This window comes from Eubalaena glacialis, chromosome 10 (genome assembly GCF_028564815.1).
Source record: "Eubalaena glacialis isolate mEubGla1 chromosome 10, mEubGla1.1.hap2.+ XY, whole genome shotgun sequence".
Classification (NCBI taxonomy): Eukaryota; Metazoa; Chordata; class Mammalia; order Artiodactyla; family Balaenidae; genus Eubalaena; species Eubalaena glacialis.
In genome coordinates this window covers 73,292,299-73,310,798 of record NC_083725.1, presented here as the reverse complement: position 1 = coordinate 73,310,798, position 18,500 = coordinate 73,292,299, and the positions used below count along the sequence as shown (strand labels likewise).

General features: G+C 46.6%; 1 protein-coding gene across 3 annotated transcripts in view; it reads right to left on the bottom strand.

Annotated features, from left to right (window-relative positions):
• The window catches only part of SYT9 (synaptotagmin 9), a 207,729-nt gene that overhangs the window by 46,887 nt on the left and 142,342 nt on the right, over positions 1-18,500 (bottom strand). The window contains exon 7 of one of the 3 annotated variants that reach the window (XM_061202939.1): positions 11,550-11,665. The exons of the other annotated variants lie outside the window; for them this stretch is intronic. Within the exon in view, the coding sequence (XP_061058922.1) occupies positions 11,645-11,665 (21 nt within the window). The 3' untranslated portion in view covers positions 11,550-11,644. Of the gene's footprint in view, positions 1-11,549; positions 11,666-18,500 lie in introns of those variants that run through there. 3 annotated transcript variants of the gene reach the window in all.

Below are 18,500 nucleotides of genomic sequence, written 5' to 3'. Positions count from 1 at the left end.
CCTGTGTGCTCGGCGAGAAAAGCTGGGAGTAGACCAGGGCCACGCATCTCCAGGTTAAAGCCCACACATCAGTCACCCCCTCTCTCTCCCCTCTCTTCCGTCTTGCCTTCCCTCTCGACCTCTACCTCAGCCTATAAAAATGCTCACATTTCTTGCTTCCGAAAAAGAAAATCCTGCTCTCAAAATCCTTCACCCTGCCAATATCACTGATGAACATAGATGCAAAAATCCTCAACAAAATACTAGCAAACAGAATCCAACAGCACATTAAAAGGATCATACACCATGATCAAGTGGGGTTTATTCCAGGAATGCAAGGATTCTTCAATATACGCAAATCAATCAACGTGATACATCATATTAACAAATTGAAGGAGAAAAACCATATGATCATCTCAATAGATGCAGAGAAAGCTTTCGACAAAATTCAACACCCATTTATGATAAAAGTCCTGCAGAAAGTAGGCATAGAGGGAACTTTCCTCAACATAATAAAGGCCGTATATGACAAACCCACAGCCAACATTGTCCTCAATGGTGAAAAACTGAAACCATTTCCACTAAGATCAGGAACAAGACAAGGTTGCCCACTCTCACCACTATTATTCAACATAGTTTTGGAAGTGTTAGCCACAGCAATCAGAGACGAAAAAGAAATAAAAGGAATCCAAATCGGAAAAGAAGAAGTAAAGCTGTCACTGTTTGGGGGTGACATGATACTATACATAGAGAATCCAAAAGATGCTACCAGAAAACTACTAGAGCTAATCAATGAATTTGGTAAAGTAGCAGGATACAAAATTAATGCACAGAAATCTCTTGCATTCCTGTATACTAATGATGAAAAATCTGAAAGTGAAATTAAGAAAACACTCCCGTTTACCATTGCAACAAAAAGAATAAAATACCTAGGAATAAACCTACCTAAGGAGACAAAAGACCTGTATGCAGAAAATTATAGGACACTGATGAAAGAAATTAAAGATGATACAAATAGATGGAGAGATCTACCATGTTCTTGGATTGGAAGAATCAACATTGTGAAAATGACTCTGCTACCCAAAGCAATCTACAGATTCAATGCAATCCCTATCAAACTACCACTGGCATTTTTCACAGAACTAGAACAAAAAATTTCACAATTTGTATGGAAACACAAAAGACCCCGAATAGCCAAAGCAATCTTGAGAACGAAAAATGGAGCTGGAGGAATCAGGCTCCCTGACTTCAGACTATATTACAAAGCTACAGTAATCAAGACAGTTTGGTACTGGCACAAAAACAGAAATATAGATCAATGGAACAGGATAGAAAGCCCAGAGATAAGCCCACGCACATATGGTCACCTTATCTTTGATAAAGGAGGCAAGCATATACAGTGGAGAAAAGACAGCCTCTTCAATAAGTGGTGCTGGGAAAATTGGACAGGTACATGTAAAAGTATGAAATTAGAACACTCCCTAACACCATACACAAAAATAAACTCAAAATGGATTAAAGACCTAAGTGTAAGGCCAGACACTATCAAACTCTTAGAGGAAAACATAGGCAGAACACTGTATGACATAAGTCACAGCAAGATCCTTTTTGACCCAGGTCCTAGAGAAATGGAAATAAAAACACAAATAAACAAATGGGACCTAATGAAACTTAAAAGCTTTTGCACAGCAAAGGAAACCATAAACGAGACCAAAAGACAACCCTCAGAATGGGAGAAAATATTTGCAAATGAAGCAACGGACAAAGGATTAATCTCCAAGATTTACAAGCAGCTCATGCAGCTCAATAACAAAAAAACAAACAACCCAATCCAAAAATGGGCAGAAGACCTAAATAGACATTTCTCCAAAGAAGAGATACAGATTGCCAACAGACACATGAAAGAATGCTCAACATCATTAATCATTAGAGAAATGCAAATCAAAACTACAATGAGGTATCATCTCACACCGGTCAGAATGGCCATCATCAAAAAATCTAGAAACAATAAATGCTGGAGAGGATGTGGAGAAAAGGGAACACTCTTGCACTGTTGGTGGGAATGTAAATTGATACAGCCACTATGGAGAACAGTATGGAGGTTCCTTAAAAAACTAAAAATAGAACTACCATATGACCCAGCAATCCCACTACTGGGCATATACCCTGAGAAAACCATAATTCAGAAAGAGTCATGTACCAAAATATTCATTGCAGCTCTGTTTACAATAGCCAGGACATGGAAGCAACCTAGGTGTCCATCATCGGATGAATGGATAAAGAAGATGTGGCACATATATACAATGGAATATTACTCAGCCATAAAAAGAAATGAAATGGAGGTGTTTGTAATGAGGTGGATGGAGTTAGAGTCTGTCATACAGAGTGAAGTAAGTCAGAAAGAGAAAAACAAATACAGTATGCTAACACATATATATGGAATCTAAGGGAAAAAAAAAAAAAAAAAAAAAAAGAGGTCATGAAGAACCTAGTGGCAAGATGGGAATAAAGACACAGACCTACTAGAGAATGGACTTGAGGATATGGGGAGGGGGAGGGGTGAGATGTGACAGGGTGAGAGAGTGTCATGGACATATATACACTACCAAATGTAAAATAGATAACTAGTGGGAAGCAGCCGCATAGCACAGGGAGATCAGCTCGGTGCTTTGTGACCACCTAGAGGGGTGGGATAGGGAGGGTGGGAGGGAGGGAGATGCAAGAGGGAAGAGATATGGCAACATATGTATATGTGTAACTGATTCACTTTGTTGTAAAGCAGAAGCTAGCACACCATTGTAAAGCAATTATACTTCAATAAAGATGTTTAAAAAAAAAAAAAAAAAAAAAAAAAATCCTTCACCCTTTTCTAGCAACGGGCCTGACCTGCCTTCCCCTTTCGGCCAGGACACTGGAAGGAGTTGTCCATATTCATTAACTCTAATTCCTCGGGCCTTGTCTGTCTCCAGTCTGGACGCCCCGCGCCCCGCCCGGCGACACCACAGCTCTGCTGAGGCTGCTGTGCTCAGGGGAAGGACACACACACAGACGGACACCCAGGGGAGCCGGCCGCGCCCGTGCGCACAGCAGGCCTGGGGGGCTCTCTCTCCTTCTCTAGAGAGCTGAGGGATCTGAAGGGGGCAGAGGAGCGGCGTCTAGTGCTCAGGAATGATTTCAAGATAGCACACAGTTTAATTTGCGGTTGATTTGAACAGATTTTGTCCCAGGCTGCTCGGTGACCTGACGTGGACCGTCTCCAGGTGACCCTGTCTCCCGTGTCTCTCTCCGGTCCTCGTTTCCCCCCACTCCTTGTTCAGAGGACACCCATCTGTCTGAGTGCGCTTTAGGACTGCTGCTCCAGAATTTTCTTTTTTCGGTCCTCACTCTCGGCCTCAGCAGGGAGAGGGCTGTAATAGGAAAAGCCCGCCCGTCTGAATCCAGGTCCCCTCTCCCCCCAGTGGGATCACAGTGGAGTCTGAGACGCGGGCCAGCAGACAAAACCTGCAACCTCCCTTAATTCAGGGAAAGCTATGCTCTGTAAAGCTTGGCACTTCCTGACATGCTCTTCCCCGAGGGATCTGGGACTTAAAATTCAGGCTAATTAGCCTTTTGTCAGCAGATTATGGGCATCGGCATTTTCATTTAAAGACCGGGTGAACCAATCTGTCTTCTTCACGTGGCCATGGGCCCAGAACAGAATTGGACTGGCTGTCAGCTCAGAGAAGGGTAGGAGCTAGGAGCAGCGTGTGCATGCGTGTGTGCACGTCTGGGGTTAAAATCACAATATATCTTCCAGAAGAGCATCTTTTGGAAGGTAATATGTGAACGGTTTGATTTGTCAAATTCTACTGTTTTTGGCACATAGTGAACCTCCTTAATCTCCCCTCTCTCCTGTCAGCTCCTTCTTCCCTGACCCTTACCCCAAACATCCTGTCCCTTCTCTGCTGTTCTGCAGCTCAGTGGATGCCAGGACCCTCCATCTGGCCAACAGAGAGGCCTGGTCATCGTCCTGAGCTCTTCCCTCCCCTGACCTCTCAGAACCCTTTGCAGAGGCATCCTTTCCCACCCGTCCCCCCTACTTCTTCCCTCTTCAGGCCTGAGCATAGCTCATCTTGACCACTCCAGCCCGTGCTCCTCCAGACGGTCAGTGTGATCCTTTTAAAATACACATTTGAGCATGCTCAGCTCTTCTCAAAAATTACCCCAAAGCTCCGTTACTGCCCCAGCAGAAAGTTCAAATTCCTTATCGTTTCCTTCCCTCTCTGGCCTCATTTCCGTCCCCTGCGTACCCTGTGTTTTGGTCATCCTGAACTCCTTGGTGTCCCAGGCACCAGCCCTTCTTTTCCACCATGCCTTTGAAGTGTTCACCTTTCTCCTTGAGGTTCCTTTTCCTCTTTGCTCAACGGGAGGATTCCTACTCATTTTCTAGAGCCTGCCCTAGTGGGTCATCATGTCTCTCTGGTCACCACCCTTCCCCAACGAGTGGTTGGGAACTTTCTTGCCTGTGCTCCCGTACAAATCCCCCACTGTCTCCCTGGAGGTGGGCCCTGCGTCCTCAGGACTTTGGACAGTACCCGGGACCCGGCAGGAGGGGGGGAGTCGATGTGGAGCCAGGTACCTCGGGGAACTCTTTCACAGCAGCGACACACACATCCAACAAGAGTCGCCATTCCTTCCTTTTGTGGCTTTACCCAACATTCTTCTTCAATTATAAACACACAGTTGGTGTCTCTGTGCCGTTTAAGCATTGTAGGCAAAGCACAGCTCCAAACCAGAAGGTTAAAATATTTGTGATAGGGCTTCCCCGGTGGCGCATTGGTTAAGAATCCGCCTGCCAATGAAGGGGACATGGGTTCGAGCCCTGGTCCGGGAAGATCCCAGATGCTGCGGAGCAACTAAGCCCGTGCGCCACAACTACTGAGCCTGCGCTCTAGAGCCCGCAAGCCACAACTACTGAGCCCGTGTGCCACAACTGCTGAAGCCCACGCGCCTAGAGCCTGTGCTCCACCATAAGAGAAGCTATCGCAGTGAGAAGCCCGCGCACCGCAACAGAGTAGCCCCCGCTCACCGCAAATAGAGAAAGCCCACGCGCAGCAACGAAGACCCAATGCAGCCAAAAATAAATTAAAAAAAAAGCAAAATATATATATATACATATTTGTGATAAAAATAATCTATTTGTGCTCATGCAAATGTGGCAACACAAACTCAGGCATGCAGCAACCTACACAGAGAAGCTCAAACCAAGGGATGGGGTTGTTTCCTGACAAAGAGATGTGATGAAAAATCTAGAATTCTGGTCTTTTGGAGAAAACGCATTCTGGATGGCCCTAAAAATGCATGCAGCTGGTTATGATTCCATATTTCCCTCTTAATACTCCCACATGGCATCAAAATTCCAGTGGCCTTTCTAAAAGTACATATCCTTTATTTCATTTTTGCAGAATGTAGATCGTGACCCATCATAGGTTTGTGAAATCAATTTAATGGTTGTGACCAGTATTCTTTTTTCTTAATGAAATACGTTTTTTTTTCTCCAAAATGCATCACATGGATGTGTATTATTTCATGAAACTTTTGTCGCAGTTTTATATGTGTGTGTGTTGTGATGTAAAATGTCCTTCTTACTGTAAATCATAGCCAAGAGCATTCGAGTCACACTGCTCTATTCCATGTATAATCAAGAACTTAATGAAATATTGTGCTACACCCTACATTCTAAGTCTCTGTGAAGCACTGGAAATCCCCAAACCCAGAGAAATGACAAACTTGGAATACCTCCCAAAAGTTATCTTTATTTGAGCATGGAAATAGCATCATCAAAAATGAGTGACTGAGGGACTTCCCTGGTGGCACAGTGGTTAAGAATCCGCCTGCCAGTGCAGGGGACACGGGTTCGAGCCCTGGTCCGGGAAGATCCCACATGCCGCGGAGCAACTAAGCCCGTACGCCACAACTACTGAGCCTGTGCTCTAGAGCCCGTGAGCCACAACTACTGAGCCCGTGTGCCACAACTACTGAAGCCCGCGAGCCTAGAGCCCATGCTCCGCAGCAGGAGAAGCCACCGCAATGAGAAGCCCTCGCACTGCAACGAAGAGCAGCCCCCGCTCACCACAACTAGAGAAAGCCCGTGCACAGCAACGAAGACCCAACGCAGCCAAAAATAAATTAATTAATTAATTAAAAAAAAAAAATGAGTGACTGAAAAGTTGGGTGGAGTTATATTTTCCCACTTATTCAATGAACACTCAGGGAGCATCCTTCATTGCCAGATATTATGCTAGGAGCTTTCATACATGTTCTATCATTTAATCACCACACCAGGTATTTAAAAGCAGATACTAGCAGCCCCATTTTATGGAGGAGGAAACTGATCCTCAGAGAGATTAGGTAATTTGCTCAAGCACAGCAGCTCTAGGAGCCAGAGCCGGCTGTCGGTTCCCCTGTCTTTAGACACTAATGCAGCACAACTGGGCTGGTCCACCAGGACGTTTAACTGGGTCACACCTTCCTCTTTAAATGAATTTGTGCTCCTCAGTTTTTGTCTGCTTCGAACACAGTAGCTCTTGCATTTATCTGTTTTATACATTCAGTTTCCAAATTAGATTTCGCTTCAGGAAAGAATTCAGGAAAAAAAAACCCAAACTCCAAAAACTGCCCAGAGCTGTGTTAAGCAATTAATTTAAGGCTTTAGGTATGCTTCAAGTTGCTAAGAACTGCCTTAAATTTGTACATCTATAGATGCATGTGAACAGCAGATTACAAATAATCTTGAACCCTGTAGGACCTTCATGGACCCTCTAGTCTGGGAGTCAGACTCAGCAAGTTCTCCTATTACAATCCAAATGCAAATCCATGTCAATCCTACTGAAGATTTCCTGGAGCTGTGAAGGTGAACTTGTCTCCTGTCAGCAAAATGGACTCTAAATCTATTTAAATGTCTTCTATTTCCCTGCTGCCCTCATTCCTCTTCTCCCCCAACACCAAACTCCTTTCCCTATGGCTGGCTGCCCTCCACCACCTCTCTCTCTCCCCCAAATCTACTCTTCCTTCAGCTTCTTCAACCACACGGAGGGCCCCTTATACAACCTCCCACCCCATCCCACTCAGCAAGCGCACCTCACTCAGAAAAACAGAGCCTTATAGACACACAGGCCACCTAATGGTCTCTGAGCATGGAGAGGTGGTGATGGTGGAGGGGGCCCAGGCGTAACTTCTAAGCCCTCCTCTCTGGATGGAAATGGGTGAAGCTCTGAGTCTGGCTCAGATATGCTTTTTCCTTCATAGCCCTGGTTCCCCATCATGCCCTGGCTCATGGAGTCCCCTTCTGGTCTTGACAGCTGACCCACTGATCTGCAATTGCTTAAGGACGCTCCTAAAGTTCAGAGCCATCCACCTCAACTACAACGCAGGGCTCAGTGCTACTGCTATCATTAATTCTGTCCCTAGTTCCTACTACCAAGGAAGTCCAAACCCAGCAGAGCGGCCCCCTGGGCTCCCATGAACTCAAACACAACCTGTAAAGACAGTGAAGGAAGCTACACTGGGCCGGGGGGCTTTAGAGAATTATTGGCTTGAAATGGTAAGAGGAACATCTGCTGGGCTGCGGAGTCCTCAAAGACTTCCACGTGATTCAAAAGTCCTTTTCTTTCCTATTATTTCCGTTCTTGCTTTCAAGCATCTCATCTGGCGGCAGCAGCTGGATCTAAAAGCTATTCCCCTTAACAAAGTGCAGATTTCTCAAGGCCTTTGCTATTAACTCTTTGGTGCCTACTGACGTGCGAGAGAAGCAGGACAAGAGGTGGAGAGGATGGTGCACTATGTGTGATAGCTTAGACTGCCGGACGCATCAGTGCGACCCATGGCGCTATCCCTGACTTCCCCTTGTTATCCTGAGAGTGTAGCATTTCTCTTACTACTTCTTTCTCGACAAGGACCCCTGGATCCTTATTCCTGATATAAGATTTAGTTCTGACAGGGTGAGAGAGTGTCATGGACATATATACACTACCAAATGTAAAATAGATAACTAGTGGGAAGCAGCTGCATAGCACAGGGAGATCAGCTCGGTGCTTTGTGACCACCTAGAGGGGTGGGATAGGGAGGGTGGGAGGGAGGGAGATGCAAGAGGGAAGAGATATGGCAACATATGTATATGTGTAACTGATTCACTTTGTTGTAAAGCAGAAGCTAGCACACCATTGTAAAGCAATTATACTTCAATAAAGATGTTTAAAAAAAAAATAAAATAAAAGTAAGATTATACTGAAAAAAAAAAAAAAAAAAAAAGATTTAGTTCTAGGTGAGCCCACATTCACATGGTACTCTGGTTCCATACTTGAAGAGCAACGGAAGGGTCACATTATTTTTAAGCAGTAGGATAAGAGCCATTAGTGCTCATACTGGGAATGGACGCTCTGCAACTTTAAATAATGTAAAATTTTTAATGCAAGATCAGATTGTCTCACCCCCAGCTACTCACCTCTGAAGACAATGTTGACTAGACCCTGCAGGCTGGAGAGGCGGAACTGCAGGCATGTGGCTGCCCTGCCAGCCTTCAGGGTCCTGTGATAACAACCTTCCACAGCCAAGGGGCCTGGGTTCTCAACGCATTCCTGGACCTTCTGTGCCAAAGTAAGTCCAATGCCCACACCCTCACCTTTCCACCAGGCTGACCCCCAGCCTGCCAACCTGAGATCCTGCTTGGATCCCACCTCAATCCTGAAAGCTTGCCATGAGGAGCTCTGCCATCGCCCTCTGGAACACAGAAGCCCACCCTGATCCCTGCCTGGCTCTTGGTTCGTTAGTTAGAGGCTGGATCTGCAGCCACAGTCATTGTCACTGGGGGGCTCCACTCACTATCTTTGGATGGAAGCTTCCAGAACTAGGATGCAAGCACCAGATGCTCAGCCTCAGTATCTTGATGACGGACTGTGTAGACCCCTCTGCAGCCAGGCCAATTCCTCCATGCCCATCTCCCCCTCATGAATAGGTGCTGCCTGTTCCCGTTCAGCTCTGCTCCCCGGTGTGGGCCCGTCTCCAGTCAACAAGGAGGGAGATGCAGATGAGCCCAAGAAAAAGCATTCTGCTTGGATCCACACCTCCATGTCCCCTTCAGAGACTTCATTAAGCATTCGTAACAGGAAGACCTGGAATGTTTACGTTATTTAATTGTCATCAATCTTAATCCCGTCGGATGGCATTTGCTGTCTTGATTGGTTTTATGACCTTTCTCTAGTAAACTTTTTCAACCTGGACACTTACTGTCAGTATGTACACTATGTAAGTAGCTCCACTCAGATCCTCAGCTACGGAGGGAAAAAAATATCGCACCTTTGTTTTCCTGCTCCTCATTCCCAACTGCTTCTCTTTCTGACAATCTGAGCACAACTCACATAGTCAGTTGATTACATTATGTAATTGCTCAATGATTTGCAAAGTTCCCCTTGCTTTTTTCAGAAAACCCCCTTTCCTTATTTTTAAGCATTACAATGATCAATGTCATCACATTTCATTCTGATTTTTATTTAAAATGGGGGTGGGATATGTAATTCTACCACTACGGATCACAGACTTTAAACATACAATTGAGCTTTAGCTTGTAAATAAAAATAAAATAAACAAGCAGAGAATTAAAGTTAATGTTAGAGGGCTTCCCTGGTGGCGCAGTGGTTGAGAATCTGCCTGCCAATGCAGGGGACACGGGTTTGAGCCCTGGTCTGGGAGGATCCCACGTGCCGCGGAGCAACGGGGCCCGTGAGCCACAACTACCGAGCCTGCGCGTCTGGAGCCTGTGCTCTGCAACAAAAGAGGCCGCGACGGTGGGAGGCCCGCGCACCGCGATGAGGAGAGGCCCCCACTCGCTGCAACTGGAGAAGGCCCACGCACAGAAACGAAGACCCAACACAGCCAAAATAAATAAATAAATAAATAAAGTGTAAAAAGTAAAAAAAAAAAAAAAAAAATAGTGCAACACTTTAAAAAAAAAAGAGTAACAAAACTCAAGTTTAAAAAAAAATTAAAAAAAAGTTAATGTTAGAGCTGCTATAATACTATTATTAAAAGACCATAGATTTTCATTTTCATTCTAAACAAATGAAATGCAGTACATGGTAGGAGAAAATCGTGTGACTGATCTTCACTCTTAAGGAAACTGTGCCTTTTTCAACCCAAGGGAGCCATCATAGATGGAGAGCTGTCCATGGGTCCTTCAAATCCACACAGGATTTGATTTTTCCTTTGGAAAAATAAGACATAAATGCAAAAGGAAAGCGGCTTTCCCCCTCACTTTATACAGTATTTGTGTCATTAAGAGCAGAGAGTCTCTCTTTTGGCCACAACTGTTTCAACACACAAGCTAATTAACCAAACACTGACAATTTGTTTCATTAGGAAAATTTTATTGAATGTCTGTCATGTGCCACTTACTTTGGTAGACATTGGACATATCACAGTGAGCAAGATGGATGAGCTGATATCATGACATCTTTGGGAATGGTTCTCTTCACTGCAAGGGAACACCAGTTGGGACAGGGGTGGGTGTTCGCCTATGTCCCGGATATTTTCTGTTTCAAGTAACAGAAATCCTACCTCGTAGTGCTTACATAACAAAGGAAATTTATATGCTTACATATTCATAAAGGCCAGAGGTAACATTATGTTCAGGAGAGGCTTGATCCAGCAACTCAACCATATGATCGAGGGTCTGAATTCTTTTTATCTCTCTATTCTGCCACCTATGGGGTTGGCCTCACCCTAACCCTGCTTCCTCTAGAGGTCCAGAAGGGCTCCAGCTGTTCCTGGCGTGTATGCTTCTTTAGTTACATCCAACAAGAAAGAGAGAGCGTCTTTGTCCAAGCATTCACACCAAACACTCTATAATACTCTCTGACTGAATCAGCTTAGATAGTACTAATCCCCATGGTTGGCTTGACTGGTTTAGCCCGGGACTAGGTCTTAGTTCCATTACTGGAGCCAAGGATGGAGCCAGGCTCCTTAGAATCCCCAAGAAGAAGTCATGGTCATCAGAAAGACATCCTGCTGTCTGTGTCGGTACCCACAGAACTAGGCAGGCTCCTTGTCAGCCCTCGTTCTGCTTTTCGTTCTTGGGGTGTGCGAACTAAAGCCATCTACCCCAACACAGCCAGCTGTCTACAGAATGCACTCCACATTAACTTGCCTTTACTATTCTATTGCCTTCATTAACATTAACTTTACTATTCCCAGAGACTCTGGCCAAGAGAGATGAAAGTTGCAGACAACATTATTGCTCATTACTGGGACTTTCCAAAAAACCATCAACTCTTCCTTAGAAAGTATCAACAGACGGTTTATACCCCAAAACTCTTTGAATCCTGGTCTCAAAATCCTCACATTGCTGTGTCCACCTAAACTATTACATCATGATCTTTACCCAACCCTAACCAAGCTTCCCCATCCCCTGAATCATCCCCCTTGCCATACTGAAAGGCCCACCTTAAACCATACTTGAAAATATCGATCAGACCCTGCCCTTCCCCTTCAATTACCAGGTAAGCAGTAAACTCAGCTTTGTCTTTTTAACAGGTTGTTCTGCTGACATTTGGCAGACAGCGTTCAACAGGCACATCTTCTGAAAGACTCATTTCCAGGAGCAGCGGCCTTCTAGACATTCTGTCCTTTGCCATTATCGGTGGAAAAATGTTGCCTGCCACATCGATAAACAAAGGATGTTGGGGAATTCCCTGGCAGTCCAGTGGTTAGGTCTCCCTTTCACTGCAGTGGCCTGGGTTCAATCCCTGGTCGGGGAACTGAGATTCTGCAAGCCACGTGGTGTGGTCAAAAAACCAAAAAACCAAAACCAACCCCCCCTGCAAAAAAAACACAAAGGATGTTGCAGCCATCAAGCCTTCCCATTACAGCCTCCCCAACACAGGATGCCCCCCATCAAACCATCCCCGACAGTGCACCATGAGGAGACTCAGGATGAGAAAGCACAGGATACTGGCCCCAGAGAGCTGAGGTGCAGATCAAAGGAACGATTTCAGTGAGCCCAGACTCTTGCATCTTCCCTTACACAGAAAAGCGCTAAATTCCTTAATTTGAGAGATGTTTGGTTTTCTTTAATTAACAGTAATCTTGATGTTCCGACTACCTGGTCTTTGTTGCAAAAACTCCTATGTATCCTGGTTCCTCCCCTGTCTCTTTGGAGCAGTCCCTCAGAGCTATCAGAGAGGCTGCGTCCCGGGCTGAAGTTCTCAGTTTTGTGAGCCCAGTAAAACATAATTCTCAACTTCTAGGTTGTGCATTTTTTTTCAGTTGACACCAGGATGCTCCACCCTTGCCTTGGACCCCTAACCCAGGAAGTACTCTCCTCCCCACAGATAATCACGAGGGAGTGTGGTTCTTTCAGAGGTTGGCATAAGCCATTCTAGTTCATTTCATCTATGGGGGAGGAACTGGCCCATCAGCCCACAGTATTAGTAGTCACATCAGAACGCCATTCTTGGAGATGAGACTGCTGAAGGCCCAAGCCCATTGTTAACCACTTTCTTATTTAATTACCATTCAAGTGTGCTGCAGGAACGCTCCAGGGCAGTGACTGCTGGGGCAGGGTCATTTGTAAGAGAGGAGAGTCAAGATGCAGTTGACTTTCTGTTTGGGCAGCAATGTTATTTTCCAACACATTGTTATTATCTTTTATACCTCTAGTGTTTACCTTAATGCTTCCGCAGTTTGTATGATTGCTATTTCTACAGACTCCTGGAAGAGTCACCGGTTTTGTACCCCAGTTGAAGATGAGAAAATGCTTAGCATCCTTTTTTTTTTTTTTTTTTCCCTAAACCAGATAATTCTACACAAGAAGGAGGACTTGTTTGGGAAATACTGAATGCTCTTGGCTTTGTTTGCTGACCATTCCCTCCACCAGCTGGAAACACAACGCCCCATTAACACTAACCATGCCTACTGGTCCAAACTGCATTCTGGCCACTTACATCAATTGGCACAGATTCTAACAAGTTTGTTACATGTTTTTCAGATCTGCAACATGTAGCACATTTCTTTGTTCTTTGCAATCAGTTTTGCTTCAGTGGCCCTGCTGGTATTTATGGATATTGGCATACTAAATCCCCCAATAAAAATAGTTTATTTTTTGAAAAAATATAATCTCAATGATAAGTCCTTTATTTTGTCCAAAAGATGCATTCCCTCTATTTTTCTCTTTTTTATCTTCACAGGTAGGCGGAGTGAATCATTACCTGATGTAAAATTGCTGCTAAAATGTTTCCCTGGTGAGAAAAGCCAACTTGTGGGCTAATGTTCTTGTCACCCCTCCTGATCAGTTCTCATTCAGGGTACAGCAGTCTGCCATTCACCGTAGGGATGTCTGTGGTTTCTGCTTCCTCTGTCTCTTATGAAAGAAGATACTGAAGCACTCTAGAACCTGGACACGCATATCATCAGCATGAGGGGGACCTTCATGATTTACTAAGGTGCCTAAGTTATTGTTCTGAATATTTCTCAAGTGCACTCGAAATGCAAAGCCACTACCATCAGCGGGCAGTTCATGAGAACCAAGGGGGAAATGGTCTCTTCTCATGTCCTTCTCCTAAATGGAGAAAAGGTGATCAAAGCTTGGAGCTTAATAAGGACCATCTCCATTTGAAGAGCCCACTGTAAATTCAGTCTTGATACCTTTTACAACTTGCTCCGAACTGACTTCTCCTTTGGACTCCTTTGAGGGGGAAATTGTGGGACTTTAGAACTAGAGGAACCCAACTGCTTTCCTTATATGTCTCCTTCATTCATTCTTTCATTCATTCCTCAAATACTAATTTAATACCTATGTAACAGGGACAGTATTTCCATTCTCTGTAAATCATGCTGTTCCATGCAAAGGAATCAATGCTATATGTTCCTACAAACTGAGGGCAAATAACACGATGATCAGATAGGTCAATGACCAGATAGTCCCTACAAAAACAAAAGTCTCCAAAGCCAGGCCTTGTCAAGAGAAAAGAGACACATCGAAATCCCAAATGTTCCCTCTACACATTGAGAGGAAACCTTGGAGATCTGAACCTAAGTCATAGTATAAAGGAAATCATGCTCTGATATAAAGTAAGGTTCCACCAGCCGGAAAGAGGAAGTAGAGAGCCTTTGGTAGGAGAGATGGGGGGCGGGGCTTGATGTGAGGTCCTGGCTTCACCCCTCAGGCTTGAAGTCTCGAGTTTCAGGTGGGTTGAGGAGGAAGCTGAAGGCAGAAATGGCCCCTGTGCCAACACGGGGCTAGAGGAACAGGTAGAAATGGCCACGTAACTTTATGGGCATGAAGAGGGTGCCTGTAATGGCACTGAGTCTCCTGCAGCTCCTGTGTGCCCCTGAATGCTTGGAAGATGTGGAAAGGAGGTGACAATATTGGCCGACAAGGTTTTGGGGGGGGGGGTCCAGTAAGTGGGGAAGTGACCTGTACCAAGGGCTGCAAAGAAAACCTCTCAGCCGAGAGGTGCTGCCAGGCCTCAGAGATCTGCAGGGCAGTCAAGAGGCGCAGCGTGGCCTGGTCAGCCTCGAGGGGGTCCCAGCAGCACACGTAGTGACGACATCATCTGATGGCCAAAGACAAGCTGGACAACACGCCCAGTCAGATGCAAGCGCACAGATCTCCCCTTGTCACCAGGGCCTTTGCGCTTCTCTCGCCTAGGCGCCAGCTTGGGAAGGAGGAAGGAGACAGAAGGCAGGTTGCAACTCCCTTGGGCTTTCCCACCCTGTGCCTAGTGCCTGCTTTTTTTTTTTCTGGTTTCAGTTTCCTTCTCTGCTGGTCTAGTCCTCACCAGGACCCAAGGCCTACACACACTCAGACTCCCTGAGGGGAACCTGATCTCCCACTTGGCTTCTTCCAGTCAACCCCTCCTCTTTCTGGGGAATCACTCCTCTTTCCTAAATCTGTTGTGAATAGCAGTTGGCCCAGAGTAAAGCCTTTGACTCCCTCACTTCAAAATCTTCTGGGAAGGGGCTTCCCTGGTGGCACAGTGGTTGAGAGTCTGCCTGCCGATGCAGGGGACACGAGTTCGAGCCCTGGTCTGGGAAGATCCCACATGCCGCGGAGCAACTAGGCCCGTGAGCCACAACTACTGAGCCTGCGCATCTGGAGCCTGTGCTCCGCAACAGGAGAGGCCGTGATAGTGAGAGGCCCGTGCACCGCGATGAAGAGTGGCCCCCGCTTGCCGCAACTGGAGAAAGCCCTCGCATAGAAACGAAGACCCAGCACAGCCATAAATAAATAAATAAATAAATAAATAAATAAATAAAAATTAAAAAAAAAAATATTCTGGGAAGCAGAAGATTGGGGTCATTTGTGTCCATTTCCCTGTCCTGCCAGGGGGACACTTCTCAGCAAGTCTACTCTCAACGCTCCTGCTGGAGTGGGACCAGGTCACATTTCCATGACCCCTGACCTCCAGCAAACTGGACCAGGGGTGGACACTTAACCCAACCTGGGTAATCTTGGGAATGTGTGGACTTTGAAGACTCCAGGTAGGCCCTGGTGGGCCCTTGATGGATAATATCTAGAGCTTGTTTAAAGGGCCTGCTAGAGTAACTCCCAGTCGAGTCTGGGTGATGACATTTGCCTTAGCTATACAGCTCTAAATCTACACCCGTAGGGCGGCAGAGGCTGGAGGATGGGGACTCTGTCTCTGCAAGGGTGTACTGTGCCACACCTGCCCCTAGTTACGCTGGGAACTGCGTAACCCGGAGTTGCAGGGGGCTTCCAGCTCTTTGAGGTGGTCCTGCAGACTGTCAGACTCACCAGGGGCACAGAGAAAATGCTGAGCTTGGAGACAGGAAGATTTGTTCACACCTGAGCACCCTTGAGCAGGACTTCGGGGTTTAGGATCTTACACCTCTGTCAATCAGGGGAATGCTGCTGACCTTCACTGTGTATTCTGATTGGAGTCTATCCCTTTTAGAAAAGTAAAAACTGACTTAACCCAATGGTGTCTGTGGTCTGCTCTTCCCATCAAACCAAGTTTACTACGTGTTAATCCAGAGGTCAGGCAGCACTTCACACGGAAGTGATGAAAACCTGGAACTATTTCTATTATTCTCCCCGGAGCTGCATGGTGGGGGCCAGCTCCACGTGCAGGGGTGGGAAAGGTGCCGGGATGTGGCCAGGCCAGCACCATCTTCTCTTGGATATATGGAGGAGAGGGCGGTGGGAGCTCTGTCAGAGCTCTGTCATCCCCTGAGGCTCCGTGGAGGGGACGCTCCTGTCCCCCGGGCCCAGGCAGCCCACTGAGGGAGTTTACACAGCTTCCCAAGCCTCTGACATCATGGAGAGAAAAGGGAGCGGCACTGGCTGACCTTTGAGTGTGCAGTGAAGCCATCCAGATTCTCTGAGAGAGAAACGGATTTCTGAACTCATTGGCTTTGAAGACTCCATCTGCCACCTGCTCTGGCAAGGTCAGGGTGTGTTGGATGCAGCCCCAAGCAGGCTGCCAGATCTCTGCAGGGCTCAGGGTTCAGTCCTAACCTGGTCCCTCAGCCCCCAGCAGCGAAGAGCTTCTGCCAGGCCAGCCTCCCTTCGTACTAAATCCTAACTACCCCATATCTTCTCTCTTCTTTCTCTCTCTCATTCATTCTTACACAAATGCTTATGTACACACACACACATCCAGAGAACTGCAACTTAATTGCTGTTTTTGTTTTACAGCAGAAAATTTAACGGTTCTTAGTGTAACAGCAACTTATCTTTAAGGCCAAGGAAGACAGGAGAAAGAACAGAACTGAAATACGTGTGTCTATATCCAGCCAAGTCACAAATGACCCCTTCTCCCAGTGGGAGGTGATGGCTCAGCAGCATGTGGGGTGTGGGATACGCCCAACCTTCCTTTTTCCCTCCGTGACCAACATTATGATGTTTCTTTGTGCGACAGTCCCATGAGGACACACAGCAATCCCTCAGAATGTGGGACATACATAGTAATGGTCATAACTGGGAATTTTACTGAGCATTTACTGGGTGCCAGCCATGGTGCTTCACATACATTAGATTGGTTAATCCTCACAATCACCCCTGTGGGATAGGCACTATTACAGCCACTTTACAGAGGAGAAAACTGAGATCCAGCAAGGGAAGAACAAGCAACTGAGTGGCAGCATGGGGACTTGAATCTAGGTCCATCCATGTCAAAACCGCTCTGCCCGCGGCCTCCTCCATCCTGACAGCTGTCAGCAAAGCACGGGCACCCCTCTGACCCTGCTTTTCATCTCATCCAGTACCACTGCCCCAATTCCGCTCATAACATGTTTATTCTTAAAAGGGAAAGTATTGCTTCTCCTCTCAGGATGGATCCGAAGTCCCAGGCATGTACTTCAAAGACACATGAAGCAACAGGGCAGGAAAAGCCTCCCTTGGTTTGCCTTCCATATAAGGGACATTTCATTTCCTTAGTTCTGCTGCAACCATTGAGAAAAGACCACTGAATTCGCCAAAGTAATTCTAGCTGCTGTAACAAATGACCCCCAAGTTTCAGTGGTTTAACTCTAAAAACATGTATCTCTCACAAAACTGTCCAACACAGATTTGCAGCAAGCCAAGTGCTCCGGGTTTAAGGCATGGCTCCCGGGCAGCCAGTCATAGGGTGGTTCCTCCTGGGCAGTGAGGGCAGCCTCACAGGCCCGCTTTCCACACGTTTCCTCCTGTAAGGTGCACGCGCCGTGCTCGGGGCCCCATGTTCACAGCCCCATCCACAGTCGCTCCCTGGCAAGGTCACTGAGACAGAAGTGCTTGTGCACACAATCAGGGCTCCCGTCTCAGCCCCACGCCACACCCCTGATCCTCACTCCTTTCCCATTTCCTGTGTCCCGAGAGGCATAGAGCCCTGACAGTCTTTGACACTTCAGGTTACAAATAAGAATGAAAGTCGGCAGTGACTTTGTAAGGGCGCAAAAAGCCTATCACAAGTGCTCTAACTCCCCCTGCTAGTGACAGGCTCTGGCAGTCCACAGAGAGACTCCTCTGAGAATTCCACCAGGAACTGAAGAAGTGATGTGCAGTGTAGCTAGCACCAGTCCCCCCCACTGTGAAGTGGTTCACAGGTTCTATGGTCTCCCATAGGGATTAATTTTGAGCCCAGGAAACAGTCTTCACTTCTACGGCCCAAGGACAGAGGTGTCCTCAAGGACCTGCAAATCAGGAGGGCCCTAGGCTCTCCTTGAGTATACCACCCAGAGGCCCTGAAGCTTAGAATCAGTCCACAGACCCTGTCCTGTTCTTCCCCTCCGGCAGGATCTCCAACAAAGAAAGACTGTCCCTTCATCCCCTGGGGCCCTCCTGCCTCTCCATGGCTGCCCTGCATGTTTACTTAGACTCTCCTGACTGTCCAGGGCAGCAGAATCCACACTGGGTGAGACTCTGGTCTTGGCCTCTCAGGATGGCTTTGCAGGGAACAGAGCTACCTGCCCTGGGAGAGTAAGAGGAAGCTCTCTGCCTGGAACCCACGCTCTCTGGTGTCCCTATTCCCAGGGGCTCAGTTCTCTTC